At 41.0% G+C, this 24,754-nt stretch overlaps 1 protein-coding gene across 1 annotated transcript in view; it reads left to right on the top strand.

Annotated features, from left to right (window-relative positions):
* Positions 1-387: 387 nt before the first annotated feature.
* BLTP3A (bridge-like lipid transfer protein family member 3A) overlaps positions 388-24,754 on the top strand; it is a 69,501-nt gene continuing 45,134 nt past the window's right edge. The window contains exon 1 of the mRNA XM_012746746.3: positions 388-656. Coding sequence (XP_012602200.1) covers positions 613-656 — 44 coding nt within the window. The 5' untranslated portion in view covers positions 388-612. The remainder of the gene's footprint in view (positions 657-24,754) is intronic.

Genomic DNA, 24,754 nt, shown 5'->3' with positions numbered 1-24,754 from the left:
CAGCGGCCGGTTTGCGTCTCTTCTCCGGTGTGAGGTCTCGTACACTACGTTTCACTCCCAGCCTGATTCCGGGAGTAGAGTGGATGCTCAAATAATTAGTGAATGCGTGAGGGAAACAAATGGGACGCGGACCCTGCCATGCGGGAGCTGCGCAATTATCTAATTTTTTTCTGCAAAAGGTTCTTTAATAAAAGACTCGGAAGCCTCAAGGCGACCGCCGAGCGCGAACCCGCGCAGCGCAGGGGGAGGCAGGGAGTCTGCCGACCTCGCTCGCCGGGGGCGGGCCCGCGCCTGGGGGGGGCGGGGCGGAGCCGGTCCGCTCGGGCACTGCGCGCGCCCCCGCCCTCCGCGCGCGCCTCGGGCCTCTGCGAGCCCGGCCGGCCGGCGGCGCGCGCTCCTCGCGTCGCTCTGGGCTGGCGGCCGCGGCGCCGCGCGGGTGGGTGGGATCGTGGCGGAGCTCCAGGCGTCCCGGAGGGACGAGAGCGCCATGGCGGCTGCTGTGGCGGCGGCGCCCGCTGCCCGCGCCGCGGCGAGGTGAGAGGGTCGCCACTTCTCCACGACTGAGGAGGCCACAGCTGCCTGCCTGCCTTCCACGCGGGCCGCGGCTCCGGCATGGCCGGGATCATTAAGAAGCAGATCCTGAAACACCTGTCCCGGTGAGAGCACCAGCGCCGCCCCCGGCTGCCCCGGGCCCTCCCTAACCTTGGACCTCCTCCCTTGCGCCGCGCTCGGGGCCGCCTCCCTCCTTCCGGCCCGCCGGGACTGCGTGGCGGCCCCTGCCTCAACTCGAGCCTAGACACCTCCCCCGCGCTCGCGGCGCCAACCGTTGTCCCCACTCCGTTCTTCCCCCGCCCTGGCCCTCCGGTATAGGGCGCTCCTGCCCTCGGACCAGAGCCCTAGACCCCTCCGCACCCCAGCGGCCCCCTGGGCTTTTCCAGAGGGCTCTCCCGGCTTGCTGCCTCCAGCTCAGGTCCCACTCCTCAGGTCCCCCGTCCTCTGACCGTCTCTCCGAGGCCCCGACGCAGCCCACCCTTTCCTTCCGGCCCCTGCTCTGTTCCCTCTGCCTTCTCTCGTGTTTGAACCCGCCGCCCCTACCTGGGACCTCTGCCCGCCCGCTGCACTGCCCTCCTCCCCCGGACGCCGTCCCCCTTGCCCTTTCTGACCCTGCCACCCAGTCCTCCATAGCCATTTCCCCTCAGATTCCCAAGGACGACGCTGGTTTTCTTTCCTAGAAGCTCCCACCTCCTGCTCCCCTTGTATCTGACCCTGTTGCATCACCCTTGAAAAAGCCCTGCACCCAGGGCCATTCTCCTGAACTCCTTTCTCCTTTGCTTCTCTTCGCATTACACAGTTTTTAATTGGAGAAAGGTCATGAGAGTTGGGGATAAAGTTTCAGCAACCTTCCCTTTAAGACGATGGAGAGGTTTTCTGACAGCCTATGAAAAGAACCAACAACGTTCACTTCTGCTTTGCAGTCTTCTATTAAGCAATGTTATGTCGCTCCGTAATTTTGGAGCATGAGGAGGTTGGCAGGCAAAATAGTTTTCAGATGTAGCTTGGTGACTGCTAGTTCGTGTTACAATTGCAGATTGTCAGAACTGGTGGCCACAAAAATTGGGAACTAGGGAACTAGCTTTTCACTTCGCTTCTTATTCCGGGCTGGAGTTGGTGATGGTTAACACCTTAACCAGACTTTGTATCTCAAGTAAAGAGTGATTCAGGGCTTCGCTCCTCAGTGGTCAGTGGTTTTTAGAAGGTGTTGTGTGTGTGGGGGGGGGGCCGGGGGGAAGATGCCAGTCAACATGGGATACCTACACACTGATATATCTTTCTGGGTCTTCTTTTTCCTTTTTAAAAATTTATTTATTTATTTATTTTATTTAGAGTCTTGCTCTGTGGCCCGGGTAGAGTGCAGTGGCATCAGCCTAGCTCACAGCAACCTCAAACTCCTGGGCTCAAGTGATCCTCCTGCCTCAGCCTCACGAGTGGGTGGGACTACAGGCACCACCACACTGGGTTAATTTTTCTATATTTAGTAGAGATGGTTCTCACTCTTGCTGGGGCTAGTCTCAAACTCCTGAGCTCAAGTGATCCTCCTGCCTCAGTCTTCCAGATTACTAGGATTATGGCCGTGAGCCAACCGTGCCTGGCTTGTTTTTGGGTCTTATGGCATAGGTAAGCCACTGCATCCCCTTTACCTGGCTGGCACTGTGGCTTATTTTCTGTTACTTTGACCTTAGGCATTAATCAGTAATTAGATTCAGATGCATCTTTTGGTTAATCACCACATTGTAAAAGAAAAAGCAGATTGGAGGCTGGAGTTGGAAAGTGCCTTGGGACACTTTACTTGGATTAACCTAACATATTCTTTCTCAAGTAGTGTTAATCTGAGTGTTCTGTGAGTCTGGTGGTTCTGTGTAGGGTTTTAAAAGTATTTGGGGCATGATCAAAGATTGCAGAATGGGACAGAATTTAACCAGAGGAAAACTCTATTAATTTGAATGGACATAGATATTAGGGTTTAGAGATGATTTCACCTATCATAGCACTGTGTTTAACATCCCGGGCTTCTGATTTACTTTCTTCTTCTCTAATATGGGGATAGCAGTACCTACTTCAAGGGGTTATTGTGAGGGTTACATGAGTTAATGTATATAAGGACTTAATATAGTGCCTAATACATAGTAAGGGCTCAATAAAACATGACCTTATAGTTATTTTTTTAGCTACAACCTGTGTGACAATTTGATACAAGTCATAACACCTCTCCAGAAAAATCCATATATGCAAACAGGTAATTTTTTAATATAGTTTGGCCTGGAGGAGTTACTAAATCCCCAAAGCACATGTCTAAACCTCTCAAGGCATCCTGGAACTGGGTGGTTCATCTTTGACCTAGTTCAACATCCCCCTCATTTTATGGCTGAGGAAACTAAACCTAGAGAGGACACGTGACTTGCCAAGTTGCACGGGAAGGTACAGTGGTGGACCAGAACTGAGCTTCTTAACTGGCACACTTTCTCCTATAGTACACATATTCTGTGTACCCTCTGTGAACATAGTTTTTTTGTTTTTTTTTTTTGAGATAGAGTCTTGCTTTGTTGCCCAGGCTAGAGTGAGTGCCATGGCGTCAGCCTAGCTCACAGCAACCTCAAATTCCTGGGCTCAAGCAATCCTGCTGCCTCAGCCTCCCAAGTAGCTGGGACTACAGGTATGCGCCACCATGCCTGGCTAATTTTTTTCTATATATATTAGTTGACCAATTAATTTCTTTCTATTTATAGTAGAGATGGGGGTCTCACTGTTGCTCAGGCTGGTTTCGAACTCCTGACCTCGAGCAATCCTCCCGCCTCGGCCTCCCAGAGAGTTAGGATTACAGGCGTGAGCCACCGCGCCCAACATAGTTTTTAAATAAAAATTTTAACAGTATATGCTGACACATTTTTATTGAATCCGTGGTGAACAAAGTATCTTTTTTAGATGAAGTAGGAATAAATATGACAGACATTGGGGTAAATTTCGGATTTTCTGTACATTGGGCAGGGGACTGAGGAGGAGGTGGAAGAGGTTGATTATGTTATAGCTGTGATTTCAGAGTTCCAGGAAGAGGTGCTAGGATATGAGTCTGGCTGGGGGAAAGGCCAAACTCCTGGGGCCTTCGTGTTTGTTTAGTTTGGAAAAGTTACCTAATTATGTATGACATTTGTGTCTCTGTATAGTCTGCACCACACATACACTGGCTGGCCTGCCTGGGGAGGACTATGGCTCTGTAGCTTGCTAAACCTGATGGGAAAGAGAGAGAAGGGAAGGTATACTGAGTCACTGTGTTAATTGTGTATTATAGCTGTTTGATAATTACTTGTTGCTAATGATGACAGTGCCATTTGACCAGGAAGAAAATATCCTATAGCAGAGAGGATAACCCAGTGACTTTCATATTATGTCTAATTTGGGGCATGAAGTTTTTCAGATAATAAAGTGGCTTGTTGGAATGCATTCTCCTTATTAGTATTTTGGTAAACAAGATTTGGGGAGAATGGTGTTCAAGATGTTTTTCTTAAATGTCTAGAATATGGGCTGGGCACTGAGGATGCAGCAGGGAAGAAATGTAAATGTTTTTTAAAGGCTTTAACCCACGGTTTATATGACTACTGCTTAATACATACAGCTTTAATGTACAGTATTCATTTAAATAGACCTTGGAGAAAACCTTTATTTAGAAACAAAGTAATCATTCATGTGAAAATATTCAAAAATGATTTTTCACTAAATTAGGTTTTTCTTGATTTAGATCACCTTAGCTAATAGCCTTTCATTATACAGGTAAGGAAAAATATGATTGATTATAGGTCGGGCATGGTGGCTCACGCCTGTAATCCTAGCACTCTGGGAGGCCGAGGTGGGTGGATTGCGCGAGGTCAGGAGTTTGAAACCAGCCTGAGCAAGAGCGAGACCCCCGTCTCTACAATAAATAGAAAGAAATTAGTTGGCCAACTAATATATATAGAAAAAATTAAAAAATTAGCCGGGCATGGTGGTGCATGCCTGTAGTCCCAGCTACTTGGGAGGCTGAGGCAGCAGGATTGGTTGAGCCCAGGAGTTTGAGCTTGCTGTGAGTTAGGCTGACAGCACGGCACTCACTCTAGCCTGGGCAACAAAGTGAGACTCTGTCTCAAAAAAAAGAAAGAAATAAAAAATATGATGGATTATAAAGAAAGTCAAGGGACTGTGGCTAATGGAAAGAGCATGGACTCTAGAGCCAAACAAGCCACACTCACCTTCCAGCTCTGCCACTGAAAAGCAAGGCAGCCTTTCTGAGCCTTGGTTTTCTTATCTGTAAAATACAAGAAGGAGGAAGAGTGATACATACCTAGCAGATTTTTTGGACAATTAGAGATACAGTTTTTATTACAGTGCTGCACTGATGTGTAAGTAGGTATTTAATAAAGAGTAGCTATATAACATGGCCAGAGAAGTTAGGGACACTATGACACTATGAAAGCTAAAACCTACTAGCTTTTTAGAAACCCATCAGAAATGTTAGTTATTTACTCTACTGACTGTAGAAAAAGTGAACCTGAGTGACAGAGACATGGCTGATAGGCAGGATAGATACTTTGAAATCCGAAGTATTAGGTGAAATTCAGAGGCATAGAAGATTTCAGAATTCCTTCTGAAATGGGCTCAGCCCTGTTAGTTCGTGATCAGTGCCTCCACTCATCACTCATTATTCTAGAGGATCTTAGAGAATATGGAGGCCAGTCTCCAAGTAGACAGTGAGGAGCTCTAAGCTTTGAGAGACTACTTATTCAAGGTCCTTTTAGGTGGAGGTTTATAGGACTAGTCTCAACTTCCATATCACGTCCCTTTAGCCTTTAGTTATTGTCATATTCATTTCCCAAATAATTATTTCATGCAATTTCTAATAACAGTAAACCATATATTTCTCTGTTTCCCTTTTTCATTTTCTTGTGTTGCTTCAGAATAAAGCACCTTTATTTACTTAGCAAGTATTTAATAATAGACAACTGTGCTAATAAGCTCTTTACAAGTCTTATGATGATTTAATCCTCATAGTAACCCTATTAGGTACATATTAGGCTCATTTAATAGATGAAGAAATGAGGCACAGAAAGGTTAAATAACTTGCCCAAAGTCATAGCTAGCAAGTTATAGAACTGAGATTCAAATGCAGCATTTGATTCTAGAGCTGTGCTCTTTAACCTGCTGCTATAATACCTCTTATCTATTGAGTGTTTCAAATTGAACATACTCATGTCACCAGCACTCACATGAAGAAACAGAATATTACCAGCGCTCAAGAAACCTCCCACTCCACCTTGTTCCTCCTTCCTGTCATTACTTCCACCAAAGGGTAACTAATAATTGTTCTGATTTCTAACAGCATAGATTAGTTTGATCTTCATATGAATGGAATCATATGATATGTGTGCTTTTATGTCTGGCTTCTTTAGTGGAACATTATGTTTGTGAGATTAAGTCATATTTTATATCAACTTGTAGACTCCATTTTTCATCACTGTATAGTATTCCATTATACAAATATACCTCAGTTTATTTATACATTTTACTCTTTTTTTTTTTTTTTGAGACAGAGTCTCACTTTGTTGCCCAGGCTAGAGTGAGTGCCGTGGCATCAGCCTAGCTCACAGTAACCTCAAACTCCTGGGCTCAAGCAATTCTCCTGCCTCAGCCTCCCAAGTAGCTAGGACTACAGGCATGTGCCACCATGCCCGGCTAATTTTTTCTATATATATTAGTTGGCCAATTTCTTTCTATTTATAGTAGAGACGGGGTCTCACTCTTGCTCAGGCTGGTTTTGAACTCCTGACCTCGAGCAATCCGCCCACCTGGGCCTCCCAGAGTGCTAGGATTACAGGCGTGAGCCACCGCGCCCTACATTTTACTCTTGATGGACAGTTGGATAGTTTCCCAGCTTAGGGCCATTATGAATATTGCTACTAGGAATGTTCTAATACCGTAGTCCCCAGTACATGGGCTGTGGCCCAGTATTAGTCTGTTGCCTGTTACGAACTGGGCCGTGCGTTATCGCCAGAGCTCCATGCACCTTCCACTCCCATTCCAAAGTGGAAAAAATGTCTTTCATTAGTAACGGGCGACACAGCAAACTTAGGAACGGACAACACAGCAGGAGATGAGAGGAGGGCAAGCGAAGCTTCTTCTGTATTTATAACCACCCCAGCCGTTCCCTTGACCCCCACTCCGTGAAAAAATTGTCTTCTGTGAAACTGGTCCATGGTGCCAAAAAGGGTGGAGACTGCTGTTCTAGTACGTGTCCTTTGATGAAGATATGTACATATATCTTTTGGGACTATACATAGAGTAGAATTTCTGGATTGTAGGATATGCATATGTTCAGCTTTAATAGATATTGCCAGTTTTCCAAAGTCTGTGTTCTTTTTTTTTTTTTTTTTTTTTAATTTCGGCATATTATGGGGGTACAGATTTTAAGGTTTCAATAAATGCCCTTTCCCCCCTCCCCCCATAAAGTCTGTGTTCTTGACAACATTTTTGTATCTTTCATTTTAGACATTCTGGTGGATATGTTTTAAATTTTTTTGTTTTTTTTTTTACTTTATATGTGGTAAACCAGCTAGGTACTTTATTTTTATTGCCTGTTCAGTTTTTAAATTATGAGGTGTTTGAAATTTTAGTCACAAGCAAATGTCAGAACCTTGAAAACATAAGGTCTTTTTTGGAATAATGTTCAAATTATTAAGGTATAATGAAAATAATTAGGGTTATTTCTAACCATTAATCCCATAAAATTTCTTACTTGGAATAGATGAGATGCCTTAGCCTGCTGTCAAAATAACAATTGTGTACATAAAGAGAAAGGAGGGGCTGTTGTCCAGACATTGGATTTTTGTTAAATATTTGGTCTTAAGACTACCCTGGATATTAATAGTTTCATTCTGCTCTGTAATCTCAGTACTCCATTGATGCAGTGTTTTCCTCTTTACTAAAGAAATGAAAATTTATATTACATAGCTTTTCTATTACAATCTTATACATTTCCAAGGGTGATTCCCTTTTATAGTAAAAGGGTTGTTTTGTGTCTTTAAAAGAAGTGTTTAAAAGCAATAAAATTTTCAAGGCACTACTGTAGTATGTATTTGATATATAGCAGTTTAATGTGTGGTTCATAATAATGAAAATTACCTGCTTTAAAATTGATTGAAGGCCGGGCGCGGTGGCTCACGCCTGTAATCCTAGCTCTCTGGGAGGCCGAGGCGGGCGGATTGCTCAAGGTCAGGAGTTCAAAACCAGCCTGAGCAAGAGCGAGACCCTGTCTCTACTATAAATAGAAAGAAATTAATTGGCCAACTAATATATATAGAAAAAATTAGCCGGGCATGGTGGCTCATGCCTGTAGTCCCAGCTACTCGGGAGGCTGAGACAGAAGGATCGCTTGAGCCCAGGAGTTTGAGGTTGCTATGAGCTAGGCTGACGCCATGGCACTCACTCTAGCCTAGGCAACAAAGCGAGACTCTGTCTCAAAAAAAAAAAAAAAAATTGATTGAAAAGTATGTCAATGTAGCAGAAAGAACCAGGCTTTGGATTCCAAATGGTGGTTGTGAATTTTGATTCTGCTGCTTCTAAGCTAGATGTTCAGCAAGTCTTTTAGCTTCTTGAAATTTTAGTTTCCTCACCTCACCTTGCCCTGGTATGTGGTTTGAAGAAGCCAATAGGCACAATCCCTGCTATTGTGGAGGCCATACCACAGTGGGTATAAAGAATTAAGCTGTGTGAAAAGAACCTTTCTTTTCAGTGATTAATGCCATAGGCACAGATTATTATTCAACCAGGTTCTGTATTAGGTAAGGGTAACTAAATGACCTGTAATATTTTTTTCACTCTAAGAATACAGTATATGATTAACACATAATGTTGTTTTGAGGATTAGAAATAATGTATAAAAATGCTTGATCTTAAAAAAATACTCAGTAAACAGTGACCATTACTATTTATCTTTACTTATTACAGTTGCTTAAGGGAGATCAGTGTTAATTTTTGCAGATAATACTTTTTTCATCATCTTCAAGGTTGTACCTTGAGAATAATGCTTTCTCATGGGTACTTGAGGAGATAATACTTTTCATCATCTTCCAGGTTGTCAGTTTTTGAAGATAATACTTTTCATCATCTTAAAGGTTGTGCCTAGAGATTAATGGTGTTCACATTGGTGCTTGAGGAGAGAAGGAACTAAAGGTTGTTTATCTTTTTTCATATCTCAAGTCATACTATAAGGAGATAACTTTGACCTCAGTACAGGTAAAATAGCTGAAATGTTTACACTGCGTTGGGATTTACTTATATAGAGGATTTACTTATATAGAGTCTAAGATGATAACATAATCATATACTGTATTCTTAGAGTGAAAAAAATATTAGAGGTCATTTAGTTACCCTCACCTAATACAGAACCTGGTTGAATAATCTGTGCCTATGGCATTAATCACTGAAAAGAAAGGTTCTTTTCACACAGCTTAATTCTTTATACCCACTGTGGTATGGCCTCCACAATAGCAGGGATTGTGCCTCTTGGCTTCTTCAAAACCAGAGAGTTTGAGGATGCTTTGAGTGGGTGAAGTGGGTACAGAAATTTGTGGAGTAAGAATGTGTGATTGTAATTTAGAGACCCTTAGACTTGGGGAGTAAGGGTGTAGGAGGGCAAGGAAATCCATTTCAGCCAGTATTGTTAAAGGGCCTTTTATCTCTGTGGTAAAGGCAACTACTGCTTCTAAACACAGATACTGAAAAACATTTTCCAGTATTTACAAGCAGTAGAATCAATCAGTATATACTAAAGTGGAAAAGTAATTTAACACCTTAGTAATTTAGGTAAAGGGTATCTACTTGTCACAAAGATAAGATATATCATAAAATATTTGTGGGTTGACTTTGTTGTTTTATTTGCCTGCATCAGAAGTCTTTTTACATGTATGCACAGCCTTTTTAGTGCATTGGTTATATGTAGTTTGGCTGCTAGCCCATCATTAAAAAATTATAGAGAACATTGATGGTAAGATATCAGTGTATTTAAGTCTGACTTAATGGAAGTGCTGTGTTCCCAAATTTTACTTCCAAGTTTGAAATTTGGAGTATATGGTCCAGTAGAAATAGTGTTATGGCCGGGTGCAATGGCTCATGCCTGTGTTCTCAGCACTTTGGGAGGCCAAGTCAGGAGGATCACTTGAGGCCAAGAGTTCAAGATCAGCCCGAGCACCATGGTGAGACACCATCTCTATTAAAAAATAGAAAAATTAGCTGGCATGGTGGTGTGCGCCCTAGTCCCAGCTACTCAGGAGGCTGAGGCAAGAGGATTGCTTGAGCCCAGGAGTTTGAGGTTACAGTGAGCTATGATGATGCCACTGTACCCTAGCCCAGACAACAGAGTGAGACCCTGTCTCAAAAACAAAACAAAACAAAACAAAAACAAGGGTCATAGTTTTGAATAGTTTCCTAAGTTAGCCCATAAAAGCTAGATTGATTATATATAAGCCTACTAGGTGGAGTTCTGGGTTTGGTTCTTAAGGAACTATTTGAAGGAGTTATTGGGAGGTAAAGGAGAAGAAAAAGTATTTATTTATTTATTTTTTTGGAGACAAGAGTCTCACTCTGTTGCCTGGGCTAGAGTGCCGTCAGCCTCGTTCACAGCAACCTCAAACCCCTGGGCTCAAGAAATCCTCCTGCCTCAGCTTCCCCAGTAGCTGGGACTACGGGTGTGCGCCACCATGCCCGGCTAATCTTTTCTATATATTTTTAGTTGGTCAATTAATTTCTTTCTATCTTTAGTAGAGATGGGATCTCGCTCAGACTGGTTTCGAACTCCTGACCTTAAGCAATCTGCCTGCCTCGGCCTCCCAGAGTGCTAGGATGACAGGCATGAGCCACCGTGCCCGGCCAGGGAATATTGTTTTGAACTTTACCAAGAGTTTTTCACCATTTTGGAAAATGCTATCACTCTTGGCAGTGCCATTCATGGTATTGGAGTTATCAACACAATAAACTTGTATATGTCTGCATTTGTGGCTGTCATAATCTGAGTAATTTCACATATGTTTGCACCCATTGCAAACATCTGACAACTCTGTCTCCTAGTGCAGTGATGTTGGAGCATTTGCGTATTGAAGTACAAATGATTTTATTATAAATTATTTTCCCTTTATAATATACTTTGAATGTTTTATTTTTTTCTTGAAATATGTATGTAAGTAGATATTTATAATTTATATTATATGTAAAAATCATTTTAGTAAGTAAAAGAGGCATTGTGAAATAATTGTTAAAAAAAGGAATTGAGTTTTTTAAGGTTGAGAACCACTGACTTCTGTGAAATTTTTTTTGTACAAAATTTTGAAACAGCTAAAATTTGTTTCCTTCTTTTGTACATTCTTTCTTCCTTCCGTTTTTTTGTTTTTAATTAAAATTTTTGTTTTTGGTAGAGATGAAATCTTGCTATGTTGCCCAGGCTGGTCTTAAACTCCTGGCCTCAAGTGATTCTCCAGCCTAGTCTCCTAAAGTGCTGGGTTTATAAGTGTGAGCCACCTTGCCTGGCTGCTTTTCCCTCCTTTATGACTCCTTCCCACCTCCTCAGGTTCTTCTTTTCATGCCCCCAATTGTTCTGATTCTGCCTTCAGCCCTCTGCTAGGCCTGTGTGCTCTGTTTCTCTTACTTTCTCACCAGAATTCTCAGTTCTTTAAGTCACTATGGTCCCCAAACCCTGGGCCGCAGTTGGTGGCCTGCCTGAGCTCTGCACTACCCTCTCTCTACCCAGGACACCCCACTCCACCTCATCCGGGTCCTTGGAAGAATTATTTTCCATGAAACTGATCCCTGGTGCCAAAAGGTTGGAGACCACTGCAGATTTCAGCTAAGTCAAGGGGAAAGATAGAAAACATAATTTGGAGCAGGAATGCTACCAAATAAATGACTGGCTCTAATTCAGAATATATCCTACAGGGTCAGCCCCCGTGAGCTACCCTTACTTTCATAGCTTCTGAATCTACAAATACTCCAAAAGATATCCCAGTTTGTTTTGTTTATCCAGAATGGTTTCTACTGCAGTGACAGTGGGGACAAGAAAGGGGGTGGTCTGGGCAGCACTTTGTGGTAAATATGAGTCACTTGAAAGGTAGGAGTTCTAATATGTAGACAATCTAGACAAGAAGAGAATAAGTTCATCCAAGCTGACTGCCTCTGGCATCTGATCTGGTCTGGGTGCTTTCCCAGGCAGTGCCGAAAACATTTGTTTCCCTTTTCTCAGAGAAATTTGTTTTTCCCTCCCTTCCTTCCTCCCTCCCTCAGTGGTTTTTAACTTGGATCAAAGTAAGGGCTGCAGTTCAGGAATACATTTCACTTGAGAAGGTGTCTTAACAGAGGTTGATACAAGTTGGAGGCCTGGTGGTGTATTGTAGTGCATATGTCCTTTGGCCTCACATTGTCTTCGTTTCAGGCAGAGTTGGCTGTGGCTTCTTAGTCCTCTGGAGCCAAACATGAGGAGTTTCTCAGTCTCTTTGAGGAAAGCTTGCTGCAGGAAAGTTCAGTGATTGTCAGATGCCTGGGAAAGGAAGTTTAGGGAGTCTAGCCTTTCAGGTTGACTCAAACCCTGAGCTACCTTTGAGGACTCTGTTTTTGAGACCATTTATTCATTAAATCTTTTTTTTTTTTTTTTTTTTTGTATTTTTAATGTGTTTTTTCCCCCTCTGCTTTTTTTGAGGTCATATTCGTTAATTCTTTAGGCAAACATTTATTGCCCATCTACATTGTATGCCAAGCAAAGGGAACTGAGAGACAGTGAGTTGAGGGTTCTATTCAGGGACCTAACTGCCTATAGACCTGTAACCAAAAAGCTCAGTAAAGCATTAAGAAGTATCTGTGGAGCTGCGGATAGGGTGGCGTGGGTGGGGGTGGCCCAGACAGGGGAATAAAGGTGATGCCAGGCAGAGGGAGCTGTATAAACAATGGCACTGAGTTGAGAAGCAGCAGGGTGCATTTAGGAGGCTGCCTGTGGTTCTGTATATCTAGAATGTAGGGTTCGAGGATGGAACACAACCTGAATCGATATCAGAGAGAGTGAGGTATATCCTAGAGGCCTTTTGTACTATGCCAAGATATCAGAAGGCTCTGTTGCCTTCAGTTGCTACTTCCTTTGACCTGGGTCTGAGGCAACTGGAACTTCTCCAAACCTCTACATCTGTGTTGACTTTTTAAAAAGTCAGAGGGATGGTATGGGGTAGTTAAGGTTGTAAGTTCTTGAGCCAGACTGCTGGATTTTGAATCCTACTTCTGCCAGTTACAAGCTCTGTGGCTTGGGCAAGTTTTTAAAACTTTTTATGCTTCAGTTTCCTCATCTATAAAATGAGGATAATAGTAATCTTTTACATCATGAGGCCATTGAGAGAAATAATTAAAAATATAGGCCGGGTGTGATGGCTCACGCCTATAATCCTAGCACTCTGAGAGGCTGTGGCAGGCGGATTGCTCAAGGTCAAGAGTTCAAAACCAGCCTGAGCAAGAGCAAGATCCCGTCTCTACTAAAAATAGAAAGAAATTAATTGGCCAACTAAAAATATATAGAAAAAATTAGCCGGGCATGGTGGCGCATTCCTGTAGTCCCAGCTACTTGGGAGGCTGAGGCAGAAGGATTCCTTGAGCCCAGGAGTTTGAGGTTGCTGTGAGCTAGGCTGACGCCATGGCACTCTAGCCCAGGAAACACAGTGATACTCTGTCTCAAAAATAAATAAATAAATAAAATAAAATAAAAATATATAGGCCAGGCACAGTGGCTTATGCCTGTAATCCTAGCACTTGGGGAGGCTGAGGCGGGAAGATAACTTGAGGCCAGGAGTTCAAGACCTGCCTGAGTAACATAGTGAGACCCTGGGTGTGGTGGCGTGTGCCTGCACTCCTAGCTACTGGGAGGCTGAGGCAGGAGCATTGTTTGAGCCCAGGAATTTGAGATTGCAGTGAGCTATGATGATACTACTGCACTGTAGCCTGGCCAACAGAGTGAGATCCTGTCTCAAAAAAAAAAAAAAAAAATTCATGTATATATATGTGTGTGTGTGTGTTTAGAACAGTGCCTGGAATAAAGCAAGCAATTATTAAATGTTACTTATTATTTTTTAAATAATTCCTATTCTTAGAGCAATATCATCCTTTTTCATTTTTCTTGGATGTTTTATTATAAAAGCTTACACACAAGGCTGGGTGTGGTGGCTCACGCTTGTAATCCCAGCACTCTGGGAGGCCTAAGTGGGAGGATCGCTTAAGGTCAGACATTTGAAACCAGCCTGAGCAAGAGCAAGACCCCCATCTCTACTAAAAATAGAAAGAAATTAGCTGGACAACTAAAAATATATAGAAAAAATTAGCCGGGCATGGTGGCAGATGCCCGTAGTCCCAGCTATTGGGGAAGCTGAGGCAGGATTTCTTGAGCCCAGGAGTTTGAGGTTGCTGTGAGCTAGGCTGACACCTAGCTAGGCTGGCACTCTAGCCCAGGCAACAGAGTGAGACTTTGTCTGAAAAAAAAAAAAAGAAGAGAGAGAAAAGATCGAAAAACAAAGACCAACAGAGCTTCAGTGACCTGTGGGTCAATACTAATATATATGTAATTGGAGTCCTTATAAGGAAAGGGAAGAAAATAAGACATTTGGCAGATTGTATTTTCCAAAGATGGCTGCATCAGCAATATCTACCATTCTACATGCTCTTCTGTTGGCTGTATTGTCTGGCTTGTAGCCTATAGAATGGGGTGAAAGTGACACACTACATGGAACAACACATATAGGTGCTACAGTTAGCATGCCTAACCCTAGCCTTTGAGACATTTTAGCCCAGAAGCCATCCATGTGAGTGAAGAAGCCTCTAGATGATCTCAGCTCCCAGCTATTCATATCTTCCCAGCTGAAGGCTCAGATATTATAGATCAGAGAAAAGCCATCCTTCTTGTCCCTTGGATGAATTTCTAATGCATAGAATCCATGAGCTTAATAAAATGCTTATTATTTTATGACAGTAGGTTAGGAGGGATTGTTATACAGAAATGTGTAATTAAAATAAGACAAAAATATTGAGGACATAATGGCTGGCAACTCAATAATAAAAAGACAAATAACCCAATTTAAAAATAGGCAAACAGGCCGGGCGCTGTGGCTCACGCCTGTAATCCTAGCTCTTGGGAGGCCGAGGCGGGCGGATTGCTCAAGGTCAGGAGTTCAAAACCAGCCTGAATCAAAGAATGGATTAATAAAATGTGGTATATGTACACCATGGAGTACTATTCAGCTCTAAGAAACAATGGTGATATAGCACACCTTATATTTTCCTGGTTAGAGCTGGAACCCATACTACTAAGTGAAGTATCCCAAGAATGGAAAAACAAGCACCAGATATATTCTCCAGCAAACTGGTATTAACTGAGTAGCACCTAAGTGGACACATAGGTGCTACAGTAATAGGGTATTGGGCAGGTGGGAGGGGGGAGGGGGGCGGGTATATACATACATAGTGAGTGAGATGTGCACCATCTGGGGGATGGTCATGATGGAGACTCAGACTTTTGGGGGGAGGGGGGGAAATGTGCATTTATTGAAACCTTAAAATCTGTACCCCCATAATATGCCAAAATAAAAAAAAAATAATAAAAAAAAAAAAAAAAAAAAAAAACCAGCCTGAGCAAGAGCGAGACCCTGTCTCTACTATAAATAGAAAGAAATTAATTGGCCAACTGATATATATATAAAAAATTAGCCGGGCATGGTGGCGCATGCCTGTAGTCCCAGCTACCCGGGAGGCTGAGGCAGAAGGATCACTCCAGCCCAGGAGTTTGAGGTTGCTGTGAGCTAGGCTGACGCCACGGCACTCACTCTAGCCTGGGCAACAAAGCGAGACTCTGTCTCAAAAAAAAAAAAAAAAAAAAAAAAAAAATAGGCAAACAATCTGAATAGGAATTTCTCCAAAAAAGATATACAGATGAGGCCAGGGTGATAGCTCATGCCTGTAATCCTAGCACTCTGGGAGGCCGAAGCAGGAAGATCACTTGAGATCAGGAGATCAAGATTAGCCTGAGTAAGACCCTGTCTCTACAAAAAAATAGAAAAATTAGGTGTGGTGGTGTGCGCCTGTAGTCCCAGCCACTCTGGAGGCTGAGGTAGGAGGATTGCTTGAGCCCGGGAGTTGGACGTTGTAGTGAGCTATGATGACACCACTGCACTCTAACCTGGGCAATAGAGTGAGACCCTTTCTCAAAAAAAAAAAAAAAAAAAAAAAAAGATATACAAATGACACATGAAAAGATGTTCAATTTTATTAGTCATCGATGAAATGCAAACCAAAATTACAATGAAATGCCACTTCACACCCACTGAGATGGCTGTCATAAAAAAGACAGATAATAACAAGTGTTGGTGAGGACGTAGAGAAATTGGAGCCTTCAAACACTTCTGGGGAGTATAAAATGGTGCAGTGACTTTGGAAAGTAGTTTAGCAGTTTCTCATAAAGTAAAATGTGTCCAGTGATTCCACTCCCAGCTGTATACCAAGAAAAATAAAAGCTATGTTCACACAAAAGCTTTTACATGGATTTCCATAGCATTGTTATTCATAATAGCTAAAAAGTGGAAACAACCCAAATGCCCATCAACAGATTAGTGGATAAATAAAATGTGGTATATCTATACAATGGAATATTGTTGGTTCATAAAGAGGAATAAAGAGCTGATACATGACACAGCAGGGATGAACCTTGAAAACATTTTGTTAAGTGAAAGAAGCCAATCACAAAAGACCACATATTGTGACTCCCATTATATTAAATATCCAGAATAGGCAAATCTATACAGACACAAAATAAAATATGGTTGCCTAGGATTGGGGACTTGGGGCGATTGCTAAAGGGTATGGATTTTCTTGGGGAAGGTAATGAAAATGTTCAAAAATTGGTTATGCTATGGTTGCTCAACTCTGAATACACTAAATATCATTGAATTGTACACTTTAAATAGATGGATTATATGATATGTAAATTATATTTCAGTAAAGGTGTTACATGGTGAGGGAGAAATCATGGATGAAAAATTTTAAGTTTGGTGAATAAAAGATTTATAGATCCAAGTAACTCAGTGAACTCTAAGCAGGACAGATACCAAGAAAACTATACCTTGGGACATAACAGTCATATTGGTGAAAACTAAAGATAAAGAGAAAAACTTGAAAGCAGCTAGAGAACAATCACATAAAGGAGAACAGTGATATAAATTAATGGTTGACTTCCCACCAGCAACAACAGAGACCAGAAGACAATGAGATGACATCTTTAAAGTGCTAAAGGGAAGAAATTCTCAAAATAGAATCTGCTATATTCTGCTAAAATGTCCTTTAACAGAAGGTCAAATAAAGACATTTTTAGATCAATGAAAACTGAGAAATTTCTCGTAGTATTACAAGAGAAACTGAAGGAACTTCATGTTGAAGAGAAATGACACCAGATGAAAATTTGAATCTGCAGGAAAGAATGAAAACACAGGAAATATAGAAGACTGTATATTTTTCTTCTCAATTTCTTTAAAAGACAAGATTGCTTACTGTTTTGTGAATCTATAACATATGTAGACATAACATTTATGACAATAATTGCTCAAAAAATGGCAGTAAATGAACTGTACTGTTTTAAGGTTCTTACATTTTTATGTGAAGTAGTACAATTTTTTAACTCCAAGTTGATTGTTATAAGTGAAGGTTATATATTGTAATCCCTAGAGCAGCTATTCCCCCAATAAACACACACAAGCAAGGAGTTATAGGTAAAAGCCCATAAGATAGTTGCAATGAAATACAAAAACTATTAAGTTAACTAAAAAGAAGACAGGAAAGGAGGGACAGAGGAACAAAAAGGAGATGGAACAAATAGCAGAATGAAATCCAACCAGTATCAATAATTATACTAAATGTAAATTGGTTAAAACTCCAATATAAAAGCAGAGATTGTCAGATTGTATAAAAAATGGATAGACACACGGAGACTATAGTAAAAAGTTATCTTTTGTGGTTCTTGTGTATTTTTACTTTATTTAGTGCAATACTGTAAACATTGAATAACACCACGGGACCCATGGGAAGTGCCACTGGTGATGCTGGAAGCACTCCCAAGAAGCAGAAGCAGAGAAAAGTCATGACATTACAAGAAAAAGTTGTTTTGTTTTTTTTTGAGACAGAGTCTCACTGTGTTGCCTGGGCTAGAGTGCCGTGGCATCAGCCTAGCTCACAGCAACCTCAAACTCCTGGGCTAAAGCAATCCTTCTGCCTCAGTCTCCCAAGTAACTGGGACTACAGGCATGCACCACCATGCCTGGCTAATTTTTTCTATATGTTTTTAGTTGGCCAATTAATTTCTTTCTATTTTTCTTTTTTTTTTTTTTTTTTTTAGTAGAGATAGGGTCTCCCTCTTGCTCATGCTGGTTTCAAACTCCTGACCTTAAGCAATCCTCCCACCGTGGCCTCCCAGAGTGCTAGGATTACAGGCATGAGCCACCATGCCTGGCCTATAAGAAAAAGTTGAATGGCTTGATATGTACCCTAGATTAAGGTCTGCAGCTGCAGTTGTTCACCATTTCAAGATAAATGAATCCACAGTTGGGACCATTGTGAAAAAAGGAAAGGAAATTTGTGAGACTGTCTTGCTGCAGCTATAGTAGCAGGTGTGAAAACCTTGCACTTTTTGCAAACTACAAAATATGTGTTAATTGACTGTTTTGTCAGTAGGGCTTCTAGTCAGCAGTAAGCTATTAATAGTTAAGTTTTGGGGGAATCAAAAGTTATATGTGGATTTTTGACTGCACAGGGATCAGTACCGCACTAACCCCTCCATTGCTCAAGAGTCAACTGTATACAGAATACCACAGAACATTGCTGTGAGAAGTTAAAGAAGACCTAAATAAGTATAACATACTTTGAATATATACCATGTTCAAGTACAGGCTGATGCATTAATATGTCATATCTCCCTAAATTGAGCTATAGATTCAAGGCATTTTCAATAAGAATTTCAGCAAGTGTTCTTAAAACAGAAATTAGCAGGATGATTTAAAACTTTATATGTAAATGAAAATGACCTAGAACAGTCAAAATAATCTTAAAAAAATTGGTAATAATCTTTAAAAAATGAAAGAATTCATATTACATACCTTCAATGCTTAAAATGAAGCTACAATAATGAAGACTTTGGTATTGACATAAGTATATATAGATCAGATGAACAAAATAGTTCAGAAATGAACCACTGTTTATAAATTGCATCCTAAATAACAATAGTTTAAAAACTCAACATTGTAAACAGTATACACAAATTTAGAAGGAAAGAGAATTTTCTCCTAAGAAAGGCATATAATCTTTTCATGTAGAAGTTTTGAGAGTAAAACCTATTAGGGCAAACCTCTAAGATTGAATGGTATATTTTGTCAGATTATCTGGGGTGGAATAGTGTTAGCTATATTAGTGATTGATATGTTTTCTTTGGATGATGAAGGGAATCCTGCTATCTAAACTAACTGCCTCAGAACCTATAACAGGGTTCTGTTATATTTTTGCTTAAGGGGAGCCTATAAGTGTTGCTGAGCAGTGAAAATACTTCTTTTTTTTTTTTTTTTATCGAACCACTTGTATTGACATGAAAATACTTCTAATGCATATTTGAGTAGTAAGCTTAGAATCTAAGGCCTTGGCTGTGAGAATCTCCATAGAAAAACTCATGAAGCATGCAAAGTGTGTTTGTGGACCTTTTTATCTCTCCTAGAAGGGTTCAGTTTCTGTGGAACCTGAAGCAGACTGATTATTGCAACCTGTTGACCCTAGTATTAACAATAAAGATACTGAATTACAGGGAGGCAGTGTACTGGAAAAGTTGAGTGAATGTTGGGTTAAGTCTCATTTCTGTCTTTTACTTAGTCCCAGCTTTACCACTGGCTAGCTGTGACTCTTGGGCAAGTCATTTAACTTTTTGGCTGTTTGTCTCCTTATTTGCAATCTTTTTATAAGATTCCTTGTAGCTCTAAAATTCTGAGAATCTGTAAAGCTAAGAATTCTCGGCCGAGCGCGGTGGCTCACGCCTGTAATCCTAGCATTCTGGGAGGCTGAGGCGGGCAGATTGCTCGAGGTCAGGAGTTCAAAACCAGCCTGAGCAAGAGCGAGACTCCCGTCTCTACTATAAATAGAAAGAAATTAATTGGCCAACTAATATATATAGAAAAAATTAGCCGGGCATGGTGGCGCATGCCTGTAGTCCCAGCTACTCGGGAGGCTGAGGCAGGAGGTTTGCTTGAGCCCAGGAGTTTGAGGTTGCTGTGAGCTAGGCTGACGCCACGGCACTCACTCTAGCCTGGGCAACAAAGCGAGACTCTGTCTCAAAAAAATAAATTAAAAAAGATAATTCTCACTTTCTAACATTGTGGTACATTTTTACAAAGATATCTGAGAGGGTTTCTCTGTTGTCTCTTTGGCAGATTGCAATCCTCTGGCAGAAATGAAACTTGATCAAAACCTATTTTTTCAACTTGATTTCATCTTAGCCTCTATACTTCATAACAGTAACAGATGGCCAGAAAATGTTTTCCCACATACTTGAAATGGAATAAATAGCAGGCTGCCATTAGCCTTTTTAGCCACTCTTGGACTTTTGAGTGATAGCATCCTCAATTAGGAAATGATGAATAAAGTTTGTGCCAGGGACTGTGGGGTAGAGAAAGAAGTATACAAGATGATGATTCTCAAGAATTCAATATCCATTTGCAACTTGTGGATTTAAACTGGCTATTGAAGGTGACTTGGAATAGTTGGTTTCATCACCACATTGCTGCAGTTTAACCTAGTTGTACTCCATGATGGGCAGAGAGTTTGAGCCGTTTAGGTGATGAGAAAGCTGAAGCAGGAGCCTCTTGTGTAATTCTCATAGCAGTGGTTTCCTTGGTTGAGCAGACCGCTATAAACCTTCCCCACAACAACGGGGCCCATAGATCACTTTTTTTAAACCTGTTCTTTGTTACTGCTGTAACATGCAGGCAAAATCATTTAACTCTTTGCACTCGGATGTCGAGTGTGACTCAATACGGTTAGCAAAAATTATAGAGATTAAAATTACTATTTGAATGTATCAATAATTTGAAATATTAAAAAATCCAAATAAATAAGTTTGTATGAAAAGAAACTCCAGTTTTTTATTCTCCTGCCATGCTTTGTAAAATCTGGGGTATTTAAAAAATTAAATCCCAAGTAGAATAAAGGAATCAAGAAAAAAGCAAGCGGCCGGGCGCGGTGGCTCACGCCTGTAATCCTAGCTCTCTGGGAGGCCGAGGCGGGCGGATTGCTCGAGGTCAGGAGTTCAAAACCAGCCTGAGCAAAAGCGAGACCCCGTCTCTACTATAAATAGAAAGAAATTAATTGGCCAACTAATATATATATACAAAAAATTAGCCGGGCATGGTGGCGAATGCCTGTAGTCCCAGCTACTTGGGAGGCTGAGGCAGGAGGATTGCTTGAGCCAGGAGTTTGAGGTTGCTGTGAGCTAGACTGACGCCACGGCACTCACTCTAGCCTGGGCAATAAAGTGAGACTCTGTCTTAAAAAAAAAGAAAAAGAAAAAGAAAAAAGCAAGCGAGTGCAAAGGGTTAAAGAATTCTTACTGCCTTTTTCGAGAAGCTAATAAGGTGATATCCATTTTATGTTGAATCCTAAAAGTAAAATGATAAATGAAAAAGCATCTATGTGTTATAGCATTATTATTGTCACGGGAGAACAGGTCATGGTGGGCCTGCCTGTACCATCAGTAGTTCTTAGAGTGTGCTTGAAGAACTCAATGTTGTCTTTTGCTAGTTGACAAGACTGCTAAGTTCAGAGAACTCTGCTGGTTACCTATATAGACCTTTGGTTTCCAGTTGATTAGCCTTGCCTTTTCAATCATGATTTTGACTAGCTTCATTGATAATTTTGTTCCTTGTCCTTGGTTCTCTTGTGAACCATCAGTACTAGAGAATACAAAGGATGAAAATCTATTCTTGGAGCCAGGGTGGGATATAATGGGAAGGCTTTCTGGGGAACATTAATTCAGTTTTAACCTTGTCCAGATTTCAATATCTAGCAGCCTGGGTGTTAGGATAGAAATGGGCATGCTGAGAATGGAGGATGTTACACTGAGGTAGAAAGATAGGTTTGAGGGGTTGTCTCTTGAAGACAGCCTGAGTCCTAGGATGACAATAATCTAAGCCTCCTAAACCTTTCTTTTTTTTGTTCCTAAGATAATTTAAACCTCTTCAAAAGATAGAGAGAAGTAGGATTCAGAAATAATAAATGATTACTATTTGAGTACTTACTAAATGCCGAGCATTTAATATATGCTAGCACTTGTAATTCCCTCAACAGCCCTGTGAGATTGGTTAACAGTTTGCCTGAAGTCACAGCATAAATGAGAGAGCCAGGTTTTAAGCTCAAGTCTAAAGGCTATACTCCTATTCTTAACCATCAGCCATAATAAGAATATAAGTTGAAAACTTCTTTGTTCTTGAAGAATGGATTTATGCATCTCTTTTCCATCTGCTACCTCACTTTTCCCTTACTTGAATTATTTTACCTGGTTAACTGAAAGTCCAAATTAAACGATTCTTAAACTTTAAAAACCAGAAGAATCACCTTGAGTTTGTTAAAAATACAGATTCTTTACCCCCCTTGACCATTGTGATTCAGCATCTAGGGTATAGCCCAATAATCTGCATTTTAAAATAAGCAAAACAAAATGGTTCAGATCCATGTGATCAGAGGACCATAGTTTGAGACACATTGCCCTAATACTGGTAAGGTTAGCTTGAAATGTAATACAATCTCATATACTTTTTTTAAGGCTTGAAAATACATTTATATGGTATTGTAAATAGATTTTGCAAAGAACACAATAAAAAGTACACATTTTTTTTCTTTAAAATGGTTTTTTATCATAAGGAAGAACAGCTTATCTTCGTGGTTCTCAGCCTTTTCTCCTTGCCTCTGCATATCAGAGGGATCCTGACTCCCTGTGGCTTACTCCTATAAGAATTTTCAGCTGTGACAGGGAGGTGGGGTCTTATCAGAATCTGTGGGGGAGGAGAGGAGACATGTAGTCTTCAAAACTAATTTTATGTCTTTTAAAAAATTCTTATCCTTTTGACTTCTAAGAAGTGTCTAAAAAAGAAAAAAAAAAAAATTCTTATCTTTAAGACTAGTAGTATTTATGAAGGATACCTGGCCCCAATTTCTGAGTTGATGTGGTTTCTCTGAGCACTTAAGAGGCTAAGGCAGGAGGATGGCTTGAGCTCAGGAGTTCAAACTAGGGTGAGCAAGAGTGAGACCCCGTCTCTACTAAAATTAGCTGGGTGTGGTGGTGCACACCTGTAGTTCCTGCTACTCGGGAGGCTGAGGCAAGAAAATCACTTGAGCCCAGGAATGTGAGGTTGCAGTGAGCTATGATGATGCATGGCGCTCTACCCAGAGAAACGGAATGAAACCCTGTTTCAGAAAAAGGAAATTGGATCCCCCTTCTTACTCTCCCCCTTCAAAAAAAGAAAAAGAAAAAAGAGTAGAGGAAGGGTTGCTAGGGCAGTAGGAGGAAATAATTATAATATTTTATTTATAATACGTAAGAGACTTGAAATAGAAAGCCTGCTTCTGCCCAGTGATCACAGACAATGTTAAGTGTTGTTTTCTTCTGTCTCTCTCTTCAGAGTTCCTAGGGGCATGCTATCTTCCTTCACTTCCTATTTTATTTGTTAGGAAGTGTTTCTTTCTTTCTTTTTTATTTCGGCATATTATGGGGGTACAGATTTTAAGGTTCAATAAATGCCCATCCCCCCTCCCCCGACAAGTCTGAGTCTCCAGCATGACCATCCCCCAGATGGTGCACGTCTCACTCATTATATATGTATATACCTGCCCCCTCCCCCCTCTGACCTGCCCAATACCCTATTACTGTAGTACCTATGTGTCCACTTAGGTGCTGCTCAGTTAATACCAATTTGCTGGTGAGTATATCTGGTGCTTGTTTTTCCATTCTTGGGAAACTTCACTTAATAGTATGGGTTCTAGCTCTAACCAGGAAAATATAAGATGTGCTATATCACCGTTGTTTCTTAGAGCTGAATAGTACTCCATGGTATACATATACCACATTTTATTAATCCATTCTTGGATTGATGGGCACTTGGGCTGTTTCCACAGCCTTGCAATTATGAATTGTGCTGCTATAAACATTCGAGTGCAGGTGTCTTTTTTGTAGAGTGTCATTGGATCTTTTGAGTAGATGCCCAGCAATGGGATTGCTGGATCAAATGGTAGAATCACTTGTATCGCTTTAAGGTATCTCCATATTGCTTTCCACAGAGGTTGAACTAGTTTGCAGTCCCACCAGCAGTGTTGGAGTGTTCCTTTCTCTCCGCATCCACGCCAGCATTTATTGTTTAGAGACTTTTTGATAAAGGCCATTCTCACTGGAGTTAAGTGATATCTCATTGTGGTTTTGATTTGCATTTCCCTAATGATTAGAGATGTTGAGCATTTTTTCATATGTTTGTTGGCCATTCTTCTGTCTTCTTTAGAAAAGTTTCTGTTCAAGTCCTTTGCCCACTTTTTAATAGGGTTATTTGATTTTTTCTTGCTGATTTTCGTGAGTTCTAAGTATATTCTAGTTATCAGTCCCTTATCGGATGCGTAGGATGCAAAAATTTTCTCCCATTCTGTAGGTTGTCTGTTTACTTTCATGACTATTTCTTTGGCTGTGCAGAAGCTTTGTAGTTTGATCATGTCCCATTTATTTATTTTTGTTGCTGCTGTGATTGCCTTTGGGGACTTCTTCATAAACTCTTTGCCTAGGCTGATGTCTAGGAGAGTGTTTCCAACTTTTTCCTCTAGAATTCTAATAGTTTCATACCTTAGGTTTAAGTCTGTTATCCAGCGTGAGTTGATTTTTGTGAGAAGTGAAAGGTGTGGGTCTTGTTTTAGCCTTCTACAGGTGGCTATCCAGTTTTCCCAGCACCATTTATTGAAAAGGGATTCTTTTCCCCAGCGTATGTTTTTGTCTGCTTTGTCAAAGATTAGATGGCTATATGAGGATGGTTTTATATCAGGATTGGCACATCTGTTCCACTGGTCAATATTCCTATTTTTGTGCCAATACCATATTGATTTAATTACT

Source organism: Microcebus murinus, chromosome 5 (assembly GCF_040939455.1).
Source record: "Microcebus murinus isolate Inina chromosome 5, M.murinus_Inina_mat1.0, whole genome shotgun sequence".
NCBI lineage: Eukaryota > Metazoa > Chordata > Mammalia > Primates > Cheirogaleidae > Microcebus > Microcebus murinus.
This window is presented reverse-complemented; position numbering and strand designations above follow the sequence as displayed.